At 44.4% G+C, this 12917-nt stretch overlaps 1 protein-coding gene across 3 annotated transcripts in view; it reads right to left on the bottom strand.

Moving 5' to 3' along the window:
• Tspan2 (tetraspanin 2) overlaps positions 1–12917 on the bottom strand; it is a 53607-nt gene that overhangs the window by 14751 nt on the left and 25939 nt on the right. Inside the window, exons 3-7 of one of the 3 annotated variants that reach the window (XR_012439904.1) lie at positions 10009–10106; positions 8482–8556; positions 7269–7367; positions 5899–5970; positions 909–1021 (exon numbers count right to left, since the gene is read on the bottom strand). Coding sequence is in view for 2 of the 3 variants with exons in the window: in XM_020157369.2 (XP_020012958.1) it covers positions 790–873; positions 5899–5970; positions 7269–7367; positions 8482–8556; positions 10009–10106 (428 nt within the window). In the remaining variant the exon portion in view is untranslated. Of the gene's footprint in view, positions 1–789; positions 874–908; positions 1022–5898; positions 5971–7268; positions 7368–8481; positions 8557–10008; positions 10107–12917 lie in introns of all 3 variants that reach the window. The other 2 variants (XM_020157369.2, XM_074050688.1) reach the window with 2 other exon arrangements.

Genomic DNA, 12917 nt, shown 5'->3' with positions numbered 1-12917 from the left:
TTTTGGAAGTTCACACGAAAACCTCAATTATGTGGACCTGACCCCCCTCCAGGGCTATCCCTCGCCACTCCTACGATACCTGTCCATGGCTATCAGTCCTTCCCGTACACTCTCCTTCTGAACTTTTGAAGTACTGAGCCAGCTACAGAACCTTCTCATATGGCTCTCCCTCTGCCGGGATTCTGGGTTTAGGAATGCACATTACATACACAGCTAGCATTATTGAATGCTCTATGTCCCAGGCACTTCATCCAGATTCATTTGTAATAATACTTTACATGTAGTATTCCATTTAATTTTCACAACAATCTCATGAAGTTGGTGTGTTAAAACCCCAGTTGACAGACAAGGAAATTGAGGCACAGGAAGATGCATTCCTACAATCCCAAGAGTTGAATCCAGACCTTGTGATGCCAAAACTTCCCTATTAATCACTATCCTATGCTGCTTCTTCAAAGCAGAGGTAAGAGAGTCACCTGATGCTATATCATTTTGAATTACAAACTACTCACCTAGGTTAAGATTGGTGACCTTAAAGTAGGAAACTTCTTGAAATGACAAACTCAAAGTCAAAGTTCAAGCAACATTGAGATTTGTATATTTTAGAGGACTACTCTTGATGTATTCATTAGTTTTGTTCTTAGAAGATGTACTGTAAACAAATGTCTTTGCCCTGCGTGAGAATTCAATCTTAACACACTGCCATGTCAAACTTGAGGAGCAATCTGATGCAAGCCTTCATGGAGGGCAAAAAAAAAAAAAAAAAGGTACGTTCTGGAACTTTCTCACCGTGAGGCCTGCGATTCCAATACCGACAATTCCGATGAGCTGGAGCTTCATGCTGATTATGCTTTCAATTTCATTAATGCAATTCTGTTTTGGAAAAACAGTCAGGAATGAAAACTCACTGTGTGAATCATCCCTTGACTCAATCACTTCCTTCTCTACAGATCGTGAGTTAATCCAGGTCGGCTTCTGCTCAGAGGCAAACCATTCCACAAGGGTAAATCTTCCTGACAACCTTCAAGGAAAGGTGTGGTTTGAGGGAAGGGCCACCCTCTCCGTTTGCCCAGATTTTCCCGTTAAGGCCAGTGGCTGCTTCAGAGCTCTGACATCTGGCTGGTGTAAGCTACTTCTCTGGGATCTGGGGCATTTTAAAAGTTGAGGCCTCCTCTTACTTTCAGGGAAGAAAAATAAGTAAAATATCCCTCAAAGAACCATCCCTCGTTTTTAATTAAATTATATTTTGCATTTTGTATTAACATTATGTCCATTTAAGCTGTCAGTTACAGCTACTGGCGAGGAAGAAGTTTATATTAGCAAGATAATCGATTTTGGAAAAATGGCTCTAAAAATCATTTATAGTGTAAAAGAGTTTTTATTTGATTGAATTTACTATGCAAGGCAGTCTATAGCTATTAAGGAATGAAATGGTCTGTACAGGTTTAAATTAAACAGAGGAAACCCACAAATTAGGAAAGGCAGGTGTTTGGAGTAGTGGCTGCGTTGGACTGTGGATTGTTGTCCGTCTAAGAGATTCTTTAAGCTTGAGTTCAAAGGACCTTTATGAGTAGAGGAAAATTGGACAGGGAACAGAATAGATGGCTCGTAACCATTACTAGCTTCCCTCAGCTTCAGAAGCTTCTTTTTGGAGTCCTCTCAAGAAGAGGTATGATCTCGAGTCATCTGCATCCATAGGCTACTCAGATCCTTATACCTGTCACTAGTCATCTCCCTGTGACACCCACAGGAAGCCCTCACCACTCTCCTCACATTCCCTTTCCTACTTCCTGATTCAACAACCATTTCCTGAGCACCTACTTTGAGTCAGCCACTGGAATGGATGGGTGGATTGTGGAGACAATAAGTCATGGCTTCTTTTGCTTTCAGTTTAGAGAAGGAGCACACTCACACACACAAAAATTATAATACATTCTGGTAAAAGTTAGAAGCACTGCCCTAAAGGATAGTTCCCTTACATACTGGAGAATATGGAAGTCAACCTACAACACTGCTTCCAGCCTTCCTCTCCTCCACGTGGATTCCGCTACCTGTTTCAGGTAGCAAGCACACAAAAGACAAATAATGTCTCCTGTCTTCTTTTCCCCTCATCAGAGCCAGAAAGGATACCTCTCTGGCTCTGAGTCTCATCGCCTCTCATCTCTTCGGAAAGCCTGTATTGCCAGCTGCCTTCTTTCCTTCTATACACTCAATCTAAGACAAAACAAAATGGTTCTTATAAAACTGCCCACGTCCCTCCGTTCCATCTTAGTTTCTTTTTGTGAAAAATAAACTAACAAAACATACATTGGAATACATGGTTATTGAAGAAATTTGGAAAATAGATGTTAATAGAAAAAAAAAAAGAAACATCTGTACTCCCACTAAGATAGTAACTCACATTGTCTGTGAGTTTTACACAAATACTCCCACACACCTACTTCATTCTTTTTATTAAACTGTGTGCTTTTTGAACTTAACATCATACTTCGAAGATGTATCATTTCACCAAAAATTTCTTGAAACTGATTCTTCATGGTTGCAAAATGTTTCATCATATGAAGGAAACATAATTTATTTAAACAACCCCCTATTGTCACACATTAAGGAACCTATGTTTTGTTCTAATGAATAACACTGAAATGAGTACCAAAACAAATATTTCTGCCCACATTTTTTTTTTTTGGTGGCACTGGGATTTGAACTCAGGGTCTACACCTTGAACCATTCCACCAACCCTGTTTTGTGTTGGGTATTTTTGAGATAGGATCCTTGCAAACTATTTGCTTGGGCTGGCTTTGAACTGTAATGCTCCTGATCTCTGCCTCCTGAGAAAGTAGGATTACAGTCCTGTCTTCTGTCTATTTTTTATTTCTTTTCCTTAGAATAAATTCTGGGTCAAAGGGCACAAACATACTTCACACTCTAGTTCTACATAATCATTCTAATGTCTAAGTCTACTGTACTATTTTTCTGAAAATGTTCCCTTCATATCATTCTTCCCCTAACTACATGTTATTACTAAAAGGGGGAAAAAAACTGCCAATCTCACAAGTTAAACAATGGCTTCTTTTCATTTAAATCTGGTAGTAATTTTTAAGATCACTTTTAATTGCCTACCTTTTCAATGTGTTTAAGGCAACTTGGATTTCATCTTTCATAAACTCTCTTTTCATACCCTTGGCACAAAGCCAAAGCAGTTTGCATAATTACCTCTCATTTTAGAAGATGTAGCTGAGATGTCATTACCACTAGACAGCCTTCACTTGGTCCTCCAACCTCTGTTCTTCTGATATCAGTAGGTAGTGATTAAACACTAACCTGACCTCTATGGCCACACCTGGCCCCAACAACCATTTCCTCTTCCTTCCATTGTGTCTTCTCACTTGCGTCTGGTTACTCCTCCCAGTTTCCTTGTTTAGCCACAGGGTCTTATCCCAGCCTTAAATGTTGCTCCCCAGGATTCTATCCTTGTTCTTCTTTTCTTCCAAATCTCATAGGTCAAATTTATATTTATAACTTTAAGATTCCATAAATCACTGACACTTCAATCTCTCCTAAGCCACAAACCAGATTTTCCAACTGCCTATTGTATATTTCCACATGGAAAATGCCCAGCCTCTTCAAATCACCATTTTAATCACTGAACTATTTTCTTTTCTTCATTATTGGCTCCTTCTCCAGAAACCCAGCAGTGGCTTCCTGCTCCTCTGATATCTGGTTGGTCCTTAGCCCTGCAGATTTTACCTCCTCTCCATTCCTGTTGCTCAGTCCAGTTAACATCTCTTAGCCGACAAGGGGCAAGCCTCCCAATTAGTCTCCTCAAGTTCAGACTATTCTTTTCCTATCAACACTCCCCATTGCCACCAGAACAAATCCAATAAAATACAAATCCTATCCCATGTTCCACCTTCTGTGGCTCTCTGAGCTAGCAGCATCACGGCTAGACTTTTGGCTTCACAAGAGTATCTAAGACCCTTCAGGAATGGATCCTTCTTCTTGGAAGAAGTAACCTCCCCCAGGCACCTGCAGCTTTCTGCTGCTCCTTGATGCTGGCCCTACCTGAACACAAGAATGTCCACTTGCCTCCACACTTTGCCCTAACCCCCTGGTTGGACTGTCCCCTTCTCTTTTGTTGCTCCCTGAAATCCTCCTAGACATCCTAGAAAATTCTTCCTGGCACTTGAGCTTCCCACGGGCACTGGGTGGGTTCTACGGCGTTCCCACTAATGTAGCCTCAACTGAGCTCATATGTTGTTAAATGGCTCTCTTCCATTGCTCCCCAGCCAGATGTGAGCTCTTCGACAGCAGCATCTCATTCATTTCACCCAACTCAGAAGGACCCAGTAAGTGTTCAGTGATGATTCATTGAACTTACATCTCATTCATTGGAACTTACATCTCATCATCCCTTTACTGCCAAATACCTTAAAAGCATCTATATCATTGCCTCCATATTCTCACATTTCCACCTGTCTTTCCCCTGTTGTACCTGTGCTTTCCCCGATGATGTCACTGAAACTCTGTGGCAAAGGTCACTAATGATCCTCTAAGCCACTAATCCAAGATGATTTTCAATCTTCATTTACTTGTGCTCTTCCCAGTATTAGACTATTTGACTCTATTGGCAAACCACTTCATCCCTTTCCTTCCCAGACACCAGTCTGGACTCAGTCTGGGCTGTGATTTCTTCACAGCCTCTTGTTCTAGCTTCTTGTCCTCAGCCTGCCTCTTAAATGACAGCATCCTTTCTCTTTCCTTACCCTATATCCTCTCTCACTCCCATGGCTTTGGTGATTGCTGGTGTGCTGAGATTCCTACTGTCATCCTTATATCACCCCTAAGGTACCTAAAGCACAGACTTGAGCAGAGGTGAAGTTGTCACCTGCCTTTAGAATCTGCTTTTTTCACTATATTCACCTTTTTCCATGAGTGGAGCCTCTATCCATCCAATCACACAACTGAAAAATCTAGAAACCTTCACCTCCTCCCTCTCACTCACCACTCACACCCAATAAGCCACCCAGTCCTATGGATTCCTCCTCATGACCATTTCTGGAATATCTCGCTCCCTCTTCTTCCCTGCTATCTGGGATTTGCTTTAGCCCCTCATTCTCTCTTATCAGGTGACCACAGATGCCACCTAAGTGGTTTCCCTCCATTAGTCTCCAGCCTTCACTCATCAGCCCAGGTAACTCTTCCTACACTGCAAAACTGATTACGTTTCATTCCCTGCTGAAACGAATGGTGTCCTTAAACCTCCAGGTATAAGATCATGGCTTTGTCTGCCTCTTCCAAAATGTCTCTCGCCGTTCCACCTGTGCTCCCTGTTCTGCAGAACTGGAGTTTTGCACCCCGCTCCCCCGGCTGCTGTTTCTGCTGCTTTCTGGGACTGGAAAGACCTTCCTTTGTCAAAAATCAGCTCAAGGGTCCCCTTCTACATGAAGCTTCCCTAACTCTGTACAGACTTACAGCACTACAGCCCTTGACTAGTCTGTGTGGCCACTGAGGACAGGGACCGTGTCTTTTTTATAGTGTTAGTGGCTCAGTAACTGACACAGCACTTCATAAATGTATCTAGCAGCCCTCTGTCTCCCCAAAAGAGATATGGGGCAACACTCTTGGGGTACCTACCTCTGGTGCTGGACAGCTTAATACCATAAGCACATGGCATCATCACTGGCAAGTGGACCCTACCATCATCCTCCAGGGTACCAAGAGACTTTGATATGGAAGAAAGTGAGGCCCAGAATCCTCTAGGAGAGGGCCTTGCGGGATCCCTTGAAGATAGGACCTGAGCCCCTTCCTTGATGGTGTTAACCATTTCACACTAGTGTGTGTGTCTGTGTGTGTGTAGGCAGGGGGTAGTGTGGGGTGGGAATCCTAGAAGAAGCTTACCTTGTGGCCTAGAAGCTCCTTTGGGCATGTGGGTTGCACCTGTTCAGAGCTTTCTTTTCCACAGCACTGAAACTAGAGAGCCAGAAAACAGAATTTAGAGGGCAGGGATATGATTCATGGTTCAGCACTTGCCTACCAAGCACAAGACCCTGAGTTCAAACCCCAGTTCCACCAGTACCAAAGAAAGAGAGAGAGAGAGAGAGAGAGAGAGAGAGAGATGGACAGAGGCACTTTAGGACATCAGAGGCAGAAACAACAGCTATGAGTCTCGGAACTGCTGCTAAGGACTGGTGGTACCAAAGCAGCAAAGCTACAAGGCCTAAACTGCGATTTCTGGCAAGACAGCAAAGAGTCACATCAGCATGCTAGCAAAGCAAGGAAAGGCCTTCCCTAAGGCTTTCCGAGTTTTATGATAGGAAGTGACTCAAGGCAATCCAAACAAGGGGAGAAGCTAATTGACAGTGTTGGTGTAAAGCACTGCTTTTCAGACAGGAGTTAGGGCCTTTGGAGTCCTTTCAGACTGGGGGTTCTATAATTTGCTGAGAAGATAAAGTTTTGTGAGCTTTGGGGAGGGCTTGTTAACTGGGGACTGCCTGGGACAGAGAGAAGTCGCTGCAGGAAAGTCCAGGGGCCAAAATACCAGGCTTGAAGTCTGGCTAGCAAACAGGTGTCCTGCCTAGGGCTAAGACAAAGGACTGTGTGTGTTGCTTGATGTCTCTGGGGCACCTTCCAAGACATTCTTGTCATAGAGAAGAATCAGGTACCTGAAAACACTTGGTCTAAAAGTTCATAGCCACTTCTCCATATCACAGGCTGCCAGGACTCTGGCCTGGCCCATCTCCTTTGTAAGCCTTCCTGATTAACTGCATGGAGCTCCAAGCAACCCACTGATAGCACAGTGCCATGGAATGTTCCAGAAGGGATTATCAATCTCTTGCACAGTACCAGTTTGCAAAGGAGAGAGCAGAGTGGGCATTAGGGAGGCCAAGTAACTTGCTCAGGATCACAGAGCTGCTTAGAGGCAGCGAGGAATTAATTCTTCTGGTTTGAAGCCCACACTTGCTTCCATCACACCACAATGCCATGTTTAAGCCACTTATTTAGGTGGCTTTCTCTGTGTTCTTGTTTGTGCTCTTTGGTCTCTTTTGGGCAAGCGCCCTGACTTCCTCTTGTGTGCTCTGTGGTAAGCCTCTTTCTAGTCTGGGGTTCTAGGCAGACCGCAAACTACGCTGTCATCAGGGCTAAAACAGGACACTGCTGCTTCCCTTAACTGAATTTATGCTTATTTTTAATGCAGGTGATTAGAGAGAACCTGGCTGATGCATGGTCTTTAGAAGATGTGCTGTCATGGAAGAAGCAAAGTTACTCACTGCTGAGTGGAAGGTGATGAGAGTCCCATTTCCCCTTGCTCTGTCTTTAAGGTAATCACTATACGCCTCTTCATACATGGTCTGTATGTGTCGGATAGCCTGAAAAAAAAAAAAAAGGCCAGGAAAGTTGAGGGCACAGTGAGTGGGAAGTTTCAAATGTCCTCTTTTAGCCAGAGAAAATCCTTTTTTCCATACCCTTCAAAACCACTGCCTTTCTACAAGTTTATCTGTATTTTAAGATGATTCTGCACATAGGAAACAGAACATAGATTCTAGAGTTCCTAAGATGCTTTTGAGGATAAACTAACTGAGAACAGCTTTTATAGACTGGAAAGATTTTCTTTTTTTCAGAGTGGAGGTTTCAAAACCTCAGAGGGCTTCAGCACCAACTGGACCCCAGACTCCTGGGCTCCACTCCAGAGTTCTGATGCATACCTGTGTTGTGACCTATGCAATCACAGTGCCCCGCTGGTTTAAAGGTCTCAGGTCTTCTCCTGGCATAGTTTGAAAAGGTGCTCACTACCAAGGAAGACTTTATGCAGTCAAATATCGTATACAGCTTAGAGAATGCTTTCTCTCGTATAAAGGCACGTGACCCAAAATCCACAGGAATTTCAAAAGGTCTTAAGATCTAGTTTCACTTCTATACGGACCTGAATTAAAACTAACCTATAAATTCAGCCAACTACTTTAGAAAAATTCCAAAGGTGACATTTACATATTTACTTTATTTTAGTCTAAGATAAGTTCAAAACACAGGGTTAATGGCACATGAACTAATCTGAAACACGTAAGTACACTTAAGGTTCCATTCTTCTTTCTTTTTCTTTCCATTTCTATCTAACAGTGTGTTTATCAGTCTAAAAGTTCTCTTCCTCTCTGAGTTCTTCTGATAACCTATTCCAGACACGAAGAGTTGGGTGACAATTCTAAACAGTTTCATTACTGGGACACAGCAGGTCAGGCTTTAGTGTTTGATGGTGACATGGACCCTGTTCAGGCCAAGCCTTAAAGACAAATGACAGTCTAGGTTCTTCCCCATTCCTCTTACTCATGTCTATGCTCAGTTCTGTGCATGTCTAAGCTGAAAAGTTCTGCTTAAGCTGTAATTTGGATGAGTATTTGGCTTCTTAATAACATTTTTGGTATGAAATTGTCACATCTTTTGCCATAATTTAGCCATCATAAAAACTTATAAATATTTTTTACTTACTACATCCTTGCCTATAAAAGCAAATACTCCAGTGGTTACTTCAGCAGCAAATATCACCAGTAGGCAGGTAAAAAACTGTCAAGGAGAGAAAATACTAATTTCATTAATTTAATATCTTTTAAATTTATTTAGTCTCTTTGAATCTAGTTCCATTGGAAAGAAATTATGCAAGGTTGCCAGTTTGAACTGGTCTGGTAGGAAGCATTTGCCCCCTTCCTTTCCTTTCTGCAACAGCTGAGGCACTTTCATTCAGTTTGTTCATTTGTTCATTCATTCATTTACTCATTCACATATTCATTTATTAATTCATTCACTCATTCATTCATTCACCCACCCACTCACTCATTCATCCATTCACTCACTCACTCATTCATTCTTGTTTGTCCATTCATTCAGCCCTTATTTATTCTGCACCAGGTTCTGTCCTTGGTGCTGGGAATATATTGGTGAACAAGATCTCAAAATCTTTGCTATTGTATTGGGCGGGGAAAATAAAATAAATGAGTAAAAGATTAAAAAAATGAATACGGGAATTTCAGACAGTGATCTAGAAATCCCACCATGTAAGACAGTGCCTCACACCTACATGCTCTATAAGTATTTCAAGAGCAAAAATAGTTCTATAAAGAGAAAATAAGGTCAGGAGACAGAGTCACCAACAACGCCTGGGCTTGGGGAAAAGGTGTGACGAAAGCATCATGGCTGAAAGGCTTCTCTGAGGAGAGGGAGTAGATGGGAGGGGGTGTGCAGAGTCTTCTGCTGGATGGATTTCTGTTCAGGTCTTGGGTTTGTAATGATCAAACTTAGTTTAGTGGTAAGACAGAGAGATGCTTGGCCATTAAAGGAAAGAGAGAGGAATGGATGGGTGAAGAAACAAATTAGACATTTTACATAGTGAGAGATCAGGAGCAACCAGAGATTAAAAACAATCCCAAGACTGCAGTGAGTAATAAGGAATGAGAGTAATAAAACAGCTGCTTCCCACCTCCCCATGGAGAAACACAAACACTCGCTCTTTTCCTGCCCATCTCCTGCCTTCTTGTTTCTCTTAAGCTACATCAGCACTGGCTGGATAGCAGTTAACTGAAATTATTTCATTTCTTTTTAAATGGAGGCTGCTGGTTAAAATAAGTCTCAAGAGGGATGTTTGGTTAAGTTATTGGTCTTAACCAGATGTGCTTTCCTTGCAGATAGCAATTCCCTAGCTATGGGAGGGAAGCTTTCAGCTGCCTCACCCACAGTGAAATATTATTTTTGAAAGAACTATCATAATCACCCTCTACAATTGCTAGACACGTCTCTCCTTAGACATGTTTATACTAATGACTTAATTTTTATTTTCCACTTTCCACAGGAGGCAGGGACCAGTAACAAGGTAACTCTTACTCTTACGCAGGAGAGACAGCAAGGCTCAGGGAGTCCTAGAGAAGCTGGTGCTGCCGGCCAAGTGTCCTGACTCCCTGAAAACCACTTCCCCCTACCCCCACCCCACGTCCATGCCCAAGCCCAGCCCCTGAGCCCACTTACTGATCCGAGCACACACTGGGACTCCCTCATGGCTCCACAGCAACCGAAGAACCCCAGGACCATCATCAGGACCCCAGCTCCAACCAGCACATAGAGCCCTGTGGATGAGAGGCCATGGGCGGACCATTCACTCAAGAGCCCCGCCAGCACAGCGCCAGAGCCAGCAGCATGGCTTCCTCCCACCTACCTGCCTGGATCTGGCACTGCAGGGCACCCAGTTGTCAATACTGCAATGGGAAACTTGTTGAAGTCTGGCAGGGTACTTCCTATATGTCGTCTCATAAACCCGTGCAACCACTCCCAGTGACCACAGAAGGAAGCAAAGCTTAAGGAGGTGAAGGATGCTGGTCAGGACACATAGCCAGAAAGGGGGGAGGGTACATCTCCCTATCTCCCATCTCCCAGAGCTTGTGGGCTGAGTGGTCTCCACATCTGGCCCCTGTACAGGCCAGCCACTACATGTCAGGCTTCTATCCCTTTGTGCAGAGAGAGTACTACCATACACATGAGATGGGTGACACTGAGTCCAGGGGTGATCAGATGCTGTGCCAGAACTGAACATACACCCACAAACCTAGGCCTCACCTGAGCTCCTGGGCTTCTGGTCCTCTGGGTGTAATGACTGCCTTCATTTCTGAAAGACCCAAGGCCAAGTGTTTGGAAGGGCAGAGTGGTTTCCCAGGCACAGAGGACGAAGCTGCTGGGGGTAGGAGTGGGGATGGGGCAGAGGAGGGCTTTTGGTTGACGACAAAAGCTTGGGACACGGCGATAAGGAACTGGTTTTGTGTGAATTTTTTCCTGTAGAGGGCAATACCGTAGTCACTGGGCAAGCAGGAGGCTGTATCAGAAGAAACCAGCCAATGAGGGAGGACGTAAGGCAATAGACACCCACAATATTATTGCATCTGACTCTAACCAGTGGAGATAACTGTCCACTTAACACTGTAATCACTACATTAGCCATGTATATGAAGGGCTTACTTCCTCAGGCCCTGTGGCAGGCACTTCATGTAGATTTAACAAAGTAACCTTCATGGCAACCCTGAGAAGCAAGTATTATTATTACCTCCATTCTTGACACAGAGGAACTGGGCGCCAGAAAGGTAAGCTGTTTGCAAAGACTACAGAACTGGTGTTTGGCAGAGGCTGGAGGCCAAAGGCCGGCTCCTCTCCAAGGCCCCATCCTGCCTCTCTAGCAACAGTAGCAAGCTCTACGCCAGGTGGAGACTTCACTTCCTACCCAAGTCAAGCCCAAGTCAAGAACAGTTGTTCTTACAAAGAAAAGGGCAGAACAGAACTGCCTGGGTTCTGGGAGAACTCAGCCAAGCCTTCCTGACTTCCTTCTTTGATCCTGAGATAAGGCAGAACACAATGAGGGGCTGGCTTACTTGGAGTAATGCTATCAACCTCTGTTTTCTTTATTGCATTTTACTCAGATGAGTCACCTGGAAACCACTCCCATTCACCAGAGGTGGGGGCTGGTGTGTCCTCCCCACTCCCGTCTGTGGGGAACCCCTAAGCCTGGTGTTTGGGTGCTTCCTGGGGCTCCTCTGTGTCGCTGAAGGTGGTTTGTGGGCAGGCCTATCTGTTTACAGATCAAGATGGGCCCTGATGCTGTGACTGCTCGGCTTCCTGCACCACCCAGCCAGTCCTCTGGGTGCTCCTCAGGCTGCAGAGGCCCTGCTGCCCTGCAGTCCTGATGGAGGCACACATTTCCTGCTGTTCAGGCTCTGCGGTGTCCTCTTACTCGCTTTCTCCTTAAGAGTAATTTCAAGGGGAATGGATGTAGTAACAAGAGATTTGCTACAATATTAAAAATAACAATATTGTTCGGCCCACTGCCCACACACCTTCTTGTTTTTAATAATGACTTCATTTTTCAAAGCGTTTCCACACCCATGATTTTAATGGCTTCTCAAAACATTCTGGTTAGGATAGGAGAACATTCCTGTTGTTTTACAAATGCAAGTCAGAGAGGCAGGATGGCGGAAGGCTTGGAGCGCTGATTCCCACCCTGCACTGCTCGCTTACCAGGCTGAAAGAGGGGCAGCTACAGGAACACTGTACTGAGTTCACTTCTAGAATGTCTCAAGGGTGGGCCGTCTTAGTATACCGACTTATTGCTTAAAGTGTTCAGAGCCTCTCCACTGCTACTGCTGCAACTGCCACACCATATGGTGTGCAGACTAAGCTTGGAGTTGGAGTCACAACCTAGGGACCAGTCTCCCTAAATCCCCATCCATGCCACACTTCAGCCATAAGGCAATCACCATGGTCTGACTATGTCCTGTTCTTTTCTGATTTGGGCCTTTGCAGGTTCCCACATTTGTCTCTCTGTCAATTTCAAGTCCACAAATAAACCTTATTCATCCTACCTAGAATACAGCAGCACAAGGCAGAATTCTCAATCAGTATTTGTTGGCTGAGTGGATAAAGAGAGCAAACCAAATTGAAAGTTCTAGACTGGCTGTCTCATTGCACATCTGTAGAGATATGTGCTGCAAACCCATGGTGGCAAACCATGCATGAAGTCACCACAGGGCAGGACTCTCCAATGCAAGAAAAGAGGCCCAGGCCACAGGAACCTCCCGGGCTCCTGAGAAGGCCCAGGGTCTGCAGTGGACAGAGGTGCTCACCACTGAGCAGACAGCTTGGTCTCTCTGGCAATAGCCCTTGCCCTCCAAAACAAAGAGCTCTCCCTGAAATATACTGGCTTAGCGGGGAGAGAAACCAGAAGAAATTCTGCAAGAGGCAAAATTCCTTGGGCCTGCTGAACCCTGTACCAAATCTGCTTGTAAGATTCTGCACAGTGTAAGGTCCCCTGTGGCTTCCAAGGATACCTCATGCTTTATATGGTATGGTCTGCTCCTTGCAAAATAACTGCTGAATGAATAAATTAATTTGCAACC

Source organism: Castor canadensis, chromosome 12 (assembly GCF_047511655.1).
Source record: "Castor canadensis chromosome 12, mCasCan1.hap1v2, whole genome shotgun sequence".
Taxonomy (NCBI): domain Eukaryota; kingdom Metazoa; phylum Chordata; class Mammalia; order Rodentia; family Castoridae; genus Castor; species Castor canadensis.
This window is presented reverse-complemented; position numbering and strand designations above follow the sequence as displayed.